Source organism: Ochotona curzoniae, unplaced genomic scaffold (assembly GCF_017591425.1).
Source record: "Ochotona curzoniae isolate NIBS_2020 unplaced genomic scaffold, NIBS_Ocur_1.0 contig_3502, whole genome shotgun sequence".
NCBI classification, from domain to species: Eukaryota; Metazoa; Chordata; class Mammalia; order Lagomorpha; family Ochotonidae; genus Ochotona; species Ochotona curzoniae.
Window position 1 is genome coordinate 384,349 of NW_024465886.1, and position 7,220 is coordinate 391,568.

The 7,220-nt window shown below is 50.4% G+C and overlaps 1 protein-coding gene across 4 annotated transcripts in view; it reads right to left on the reverse strand.

The window, feature by feature from the left end:
- The window catches only part of CUNH9orf85 (chromosome unknown C9orf85 homolog), a 30,393-nt gene extending 23,495 nt beyond the window's left edge, over nt 1-6,898 (reverse strand). For all 4 annotated transcript variants that reach the window (XR_005883970.1, XR_005883971.1, XM_040980939.1 and 1 more), the window contains exon 1: nt 6,746-6,898. Coding sequence is in view for 2 of the 4 variants with exons in the window: in XM_040980939.1 (XP_040836873.1) it covers nt 6,746-6,847 (102 nt within the window). In the remaining 2 variants the exon portion in view is untranslated. The remainder of the gene's footprint in view (nt 1-6,745) is intronic.
- Between the last annotated feature and the right edge of the window lie 322 nt (nt 6,899-7,220).

Below are 7,220 nucleotides of genomic sequence, written 5' to 3' on the forward strand. Positions count from 1 at the left end.
ATTCAAGAGTCAAAGAAAAAATTAATTTATAACATGACGTGTTTGGTTTAAAGTTCAATAGTCAGACAATTTACCTAACTTCAGAGCTTTTCTTACTTGAAAGTATTTCCCTGACTCAAAAGAGAAACGGAACAAATACATCTTCGATTTCATGTATTTCTCTGAGAGGCAGAGAGAGAGAGAAGAGAAGGACAGCTCTCTTCCACTGCTCCACTATCCAAGCACCTATGACATCCGGCCGTGCTGGGGCTGAACCTGGAGCGAGAAGCACATCAAGGCTCTGGCCCGGGGAGCAGGTGCTCGTCTCCGTGCCCTCCCCACGCACTGCCTTCAAGGTCTGCGCTCGCAGGAAGCTGGAGCTGAGAGCCACACACTCCCACAGAACAGACACCCCAGTGTGGAGCACCCGCACGTCACCACGAGGCTGGCACTCTGCCAGTACGTTTCTGATGACAAAAGTATAAAAAGCTAGGAGATACACTAAAATGTTGAATGAAGAACACAAACCACCTGTGGCAAAATACAACACTGCTACTACATTCTACTGCCGTAGGTCTGCTAAAATCTGAGTTTGTCCTAGAATTCCTCCTTATTCTCAGGCTTTCCCATAATGGAACTGCAGCAGAAAGTGGCACTGTGTTTATTGTTATTCTAACTTATACAGAGCTGACGTTACCTGAGCAAGGTTATAAGAAGGGTGACTCAGCCACCAGTGCTGCTCTGACTCCAAGTTCAGAACTCCTTCCAACAATATCAAACTATGACCCAGTCACGGGTCAGACTCAAGTGAGTAAGTATGACGCGCAGCTCTTTGCTGTCTCAAGGACCAACTCGAGAAGCATGAGATGTATGCGTTCAGCTACCCCAGGCATCTCTGAGATTTGGCCATCTCTAACGCACAGGCCCTTCCTCATGGGAGAGTGAAGAGCAGCCAACGCATTTTTAGAGTGGAAGGCATGTTTAAAACAAGGACCGGGGCAGATACTTGGCACAGCAGTTAAGATGCTGCTTGGTCGTCCAGCTTCTCATAACAGAGAACCAGAACTCAAGTCTTGGCTCCTAGACTAGCAGTTCCTGTGGGAGACAGCAGGCCACAGCTTACTCAAGCACTTAAGATTTCTGCCACTACCACCTACATAGGAGACCCAGACTGAGAACCAGGCTTCCAGCTCCAGCCTGGCCCAGCGACAACCACCACAGGCATTCAGAGACAACCAATGCTTCAATCTGTGCCTCTCCCCAATAAAAATGAATTTGATCAAAATACCACTGGGGCAACAAGACTGTCATCCAGTACCAGTGCACAAGCCGTCCTCACACTGGAGTATCTGGGCCTCATCGCTGGCTCTGCCTGCTCTCTGCTGCTTGGTGGCAGAGCGACCCTGGGAGCCAGCACTGCTCCTCAGCAGAGGCCTGACTGTGCACCCAGCTCCCCGCCCAGCCTGCCCCAGGTACTGGGGTATGCGAGGAGCAAATCAGCAGTTGTCAGCTCTGTTTCTCTCTCACTCTCCTTCGCAAACAAAAACTAACAGTTGCATACTTGTAAAGGCTGTTCTTGACAGAAAAGCAGCTTCCTGACTGGGGAGACAGGGAGTCCCCAGCCCACCACCAGAGATGAACTAGGAAGGCCAGAGAGCAGCAGGTCGGCTGCTGGAGGCCTCCATTTGCTGCTCCTGTGGGATTTCCCGTGCTGTCCTAACTCATCAAAGTACCAAGAAGTCCAAGCATCCTGGGAAAGTCCCTGCTGTCTTTATTGAGTCTTGATTGAAACTTTCCAGCAATTAACTTATCAGAAGCATCCCTCTCCGGAGAACCACCCCTTTTTACAGCCTGCAATTCCTGGGCAGTCGGTCGATCGGCAAGGACTCTCTCTCCTACAGGAACCTCTATCAGAACGGCCAGGAGACTTTTCTTCCATTTTTGCTGTCCCTTCAGTGTCTTCTTTCAATAAGCCACTTCTGCATACCACACTCCTCCTTCTTGGCTGTGGGACTCAATCCAGCAGAGAAGGAAAGGGGTGGTAACCACAGACTCCCCGAAACACTGGGACAAACTGTTAAACTGTTCCCCCAAAGTAATTAGGTATCAGCTGGCCAGTGTCCTCAATGTTGAGAAATTAATTCTTCCAAAGGTTTCAGCTGAAAATCTACAGTGAGGGCGCTGCTGCTGCGGTCAGCACATAGAGCTGCTGCCTCTGACACCAGCATCCCACGGGGTGCCAGTTCAAGACCCGGCTGCTCCCATCCAGCTCCTGGCTGACATGCATGTGGAAGCAGCCAGAGTGCCTGAGTGCGTGTACCCCTGCACCCATGGGAGAGACACGGAAGTTGCCCTAAACTCTTGGCTCCAGCGTGGTCCAGCTCCAGCCAAGGCAATCACTGGGGACTGAGCCAGCAAAAGAAAAGATCAGTCTCTTCCTCACTCAGGGCAACTCTAAATAAATTTTAAACATTTTTTAAATAAAAAAAACATTTCCAGTGAGGCACAGGCTTAATTTAAAACAATTTCTCTTCCTTCCTATCTCCCTGACAGTTCAAGCAGCCAGACAGTAAAACTGCAAGTGATGTTCAGCTACCAAAACAAGAAACACACTGTGGATAACGCACAGCCACCATCCTTCTCCCTTTTCTGAAACGCTTGTGGCTGGATAAGGGACAGACTAAGATCGTCCAGTTTCTTTTACAGAGAGGAGAAACAGCATGCTTTGAACGATACTGGATAGAAACAATAGTGCACGGGCAATTCATTTCAGATCCTTAACTGCTTTTGGCGACTCTGACTCAGGCCAGCTCGAGCAGATTCGCTATCATTCCGCCATCGCCCGGCAGACAGCACACTGGCCACTCAGACTCAAGTCCTTAGGTGTCTCTATCACCCCAAATGAGAAAAAGACTTGTAGCTTATACTGAATCTCAAACTTTGGCCAACATATGGAACTATGAATCTAAATTTTTTCTTCTAAAATACTGTGTATCACCATCATGTTATTGTCCACTGATTTGGGTTTTTGCCGAGGCCCTTAGCTCACCCTTTTCTACCACATGTCTTACACTCTGAAGTACATCCTGAAACACATACAATTTCTTCCCAAATCTGCAGCCCGGGTGAGTCCTCTGCTTTGCAACAGAACCACGGCCTAACTGCGCAAGGGTGCAGTTACCTGACCCATCCCATCCGGTTTTCACAGGAACAGACAAGCACCCAGACACCCACGGGACCGTGCCTGCTCCAATGGGTGCCTTGCCCTTTTCTCTAGAAGCTGCTAGGAATTTCTATCACTGCAGTGCAAAAATACGATCACGAGACGTCCACATGATGTCTGACGACTTTCTTCTTAGAATTTTTTTTTTTAATTTTCTCATTTCTACCTACTCTTTACATTACTGCAATTAATTACTTACTTCTGAAGAAACATCACAGGGCCCAGCATGAAGGTGCAGTGGCTAAATCCTCCCCTTGCAACTACCAGGATCCCATGTGCGCATTAGTTCAAGTCCCGACTGCTCCACTTCCCATCCAGCTCCCGGCTTGTGGCCTGGGAAAGCAGTGGGGGACGGCCCAAAGCCTTGGGACCCTGCGCCCACAGGGAGACAAAGAAGAGGCTCCTGGCTCCTGGCTTCGGATTGGCGCAGCACCAGCCATTGTGGTCACTTGGGAAGTGAATCATCAAATGGAAGATCTTCCTCTCTGTCCTCCTCGCTATATATCTGACTTTCCAACAAAATAAATCTTTAAAAAAAAGTTACTTAAGAAATAAGGAAACCATGTAAGTGGATGATGGTCTTTTTTTTTTTTTTTTTTAATTTCACATGTGCAGTGTTAGCAGCAACAAGAAAGCCTTGGGTCTGAATCCAGCAGACTGCCAAGCAGTGCTTCCAAATGCTGAGAGGTCAAGTGTCAAGCGATTAACAAGCACGAGGACAGGAACCGAGGAAAGGCAGAGCGCCAAGGTCTAACAAGGGTTAATTAGATGGTTAGTACAGATCTGGAAGATAATAGTCTGACAACTTGTTCCAAAAGAGCTAGTTTTTCAGGGAAGAGAAATGGACTAAGGCACCAGGGGGCCCAAGAGAAGTCAGAGCAAAACACTGCAACTGTATCTTCCACACTTCTGTCTCTAAGTCGCAGCAGGCCAAGCGGAAGGCCGGGAGGGAGAGTTAAAGGCTGCAAGAAGGAATCAGGCTGTATTTAAGCCCGGCCGGGAAATGACAGCCCAGCGATGACAGCAGACACCCAGTGCTCCGGAGAAGCCAGGAGAACAGCTCAGCATCTTTCCAACATTCACATCACTGCATGGACTTGCCTTAAATGTACAATCCAGTTTCTTTCCACTTTTTTGAGATTCATTCATTCCATCTGCATGTGCCACTATTTTTTTAAAAAGATTTTTTTGTTTGTTTTATTTTAATTTGAAAGGCAGAGAGAGATAATATATCATCCAGTTTTCATCCCAGTCACCTCCAAGAGCCAGGCTGAAGCCAGCAGCTATAACCTCCAACCAAGTGTGCCACGTGACAACGAGCACTCAAGTGGGGGGCATCCAAATGTGCCATGTGGCGACGAGCACTCGAGTGGGGGGCATCCAAATGTGCCACGTGGCGACGAGCACTCGAGTGAGGGGCACAGGAGCAGGGAGCTGAGTCAAAAGGGGAGTACCAGGATTCCAACAGTGCCGGCACGTGGGATGCTGACATCATAGCGGCACTGAGTTCCCTAGGCCAGTGTCTGCTCCTAGTTCACTTCTTAAAATAGTAATATGCCATCCTACGCATCTGCCATGACCCACTTCGATACTCTCTCACCAATGAATTTTTTTCCCCTCTTTTTCTGATTATTGTAAACACAAAACTCTGTTCTTTATAAAATTTACACTTAGCCTTAATTGAAGCAGCCTTCTGCCTCAATCTAAGAGTCCGGCCCACACATGCAGGACACGACACCCCTGGCATCACTCCTCATGAGGCATACCAGAAAACAGCACTCACCAGCAATGCCAAGGGGACTCACTCCTTCATCCTGAACTGGTACCAAACTGCTTCTGTTACACACAAAGCTACAACGTCACAAACAATGGGGGACTTTTTATTTCCCGGTCTTCTGTGGGCTCCCAGAACACAGCCTCCACCTACTTAGCTGACAGTCATGTGCTAATTATATAACTCTGGGCACCTCACTCAATGCTAAGCCATAATTCCCTGGTACACAAAATAAGATAATTACAGCGTCTCTTTTAAGGTTATTTTAAAGACCAAATTAAGCCATGTACTTCAAGGATTTGTAGCACCTAACACACGTTTAAGTACACCAACATTAGCTATCATAAATAAAACTCGATTTCCAAAACTATTTCGAGAAAAAGAGTCAGACTGTATTTCTTAGGTCAAGGGCATCTCAATGTGTCATCATCAGTGCCAGCTTAACAGTGACACGCAGGAAGTAGTACTTCCAAAATAACTTAAAGAGGAAATTTACTCCTGTACTTGCAAGAAGATGGATAGCATTTAGGAGGCCTGTGACACAGTGGGTAAAACCACAGCTCCAAGCTCCAGCATCCATCTGGGCCAGAACCACGTTCCAGCTGGTCCATTCCAATGCAGCTCCCTGCTTAACAGTCAAGGAAAAGCAGCCCCTCCCGCGGGCATTCAGGGAAGTGTCCTGGGCAGCGAGGAGCAGGTCTGCGATTGCAGCCACCAGGGCAGTGAGCCGGCACATGGCACAGGCTGCTGGGTCTCTCTCTCTCCCTCTAATCCTTTCAAATAAACGTTAAAAAAAAAAAAGAAACAGAATTTAGGAAACTGTAGCAGAAGCAATGCTAACTGTACATATAAAACAGTATTCCCCAGAGCCATCTTTCAACTCGCAAACAAGGCTTTGCAAAGCAGCCTCCCCCCAAAGATACACAAGCTCTCCTGGGAGCTGCTCAGCCAACTCCCTTATCCCCTTCATACGGGTGCTGGGAGCAAGCTTCAAAGATGATTCAAAAATGCCTGTCAGTTTTCCCACCCAACTGCATGCTTCAAGTTAGCCTGTGACCCTCTGTGTCCATGTCTGTGCTTTTATTTATTCATTTGAAAGGTACACAGAGAAGGGAGGACTATCCACTGGTTGACTCCGCCAAAGGCTGAAATGGCCAGGGCCGGGCCACCCCAAAGCCAAGGACCTGCAACTGAGCCCAGGTCTGCAGCCTGGGTGCTGGAGCCCCCAAACGCGGGCCACTGCTCTGCCTGGCCTTGGAAGGAAGCTGGCTGGGGTCTGCAGACCGGACGCAGTGTGTGCCACCACGCTTATCCACCAGCGTGTGCCAAGCACATGCAGACGGTCACTTATGCAGGTGTCGTGTAAACAGTTGTAAGCTATGAGAGAAATGACACGAAGAAGGGAACTCCTGCAAGCTCCCCTCGTGGTCGGGCGGAACGCGTGGGGGCAGGTGCAGGGAACAGGTGCACGACTCCGGGACCGCCGGCTCTCTACACAGTCCCAACTTCCCTCCTGAAGAAAGAACTCGCAGTGCAAAACAGACATTCCTTTTCTCCTATCAAACAAAAACCATCTTCCAAAAGGAGAACCCCTCGTGACGTTGCTGAGCGCGTCACCGTCCCCATCCTCCCCAAACACCTCCTGTTGAAGTTCCCAAGGAGAAACACAGGGTCGAGCTGGAGCAACGGGTCAAGGCGAGAGGCGGACCCCGGGCTGTCCCACACCGCGAGCTCCCCGAGCGAGGCGCGACCACCGGCCGCCTCCCTACCTTGGTCTGAACGCTCTTATCATGTCTGTCGTTCTTGAAGGCAAACACGTTCTGGTACTTCTGCGACCTGGAACGAGCCACGTTGCCTTTCTGGGAGCTCATCTCCGGAAACCCCGCGCCGCCTCACGCCCGCTGACCCGGAAGCAACTGCGGGAGCCGCGCGAGGCCCCGCCCCCGGCCCGCCCACGTGACGACGCCTGGCGTCCGGAGGGCCAGGGCGGCCCGACGCGGGGCCCGGGGCTCGCCCGGCCGCACAGTGGCCGTCCTCACCGCAGCACGCGGCCCCGCGCGGCTCCCCTCACCGCCGAGCCCGGTGCCGCACACAGCCTCGGCCTCCAGCCCCGGAGGACCAAGCCGGCTGTCTTCGCCATGACCGTGCCTCCCGATTGGTCCGAACGGGACCGTCAATCACCGCGCAGGAGGCGTGGATCCCTCGCTCCTATTGGCTGCCCTTTTCCGCAATCCCCGCCTCCCG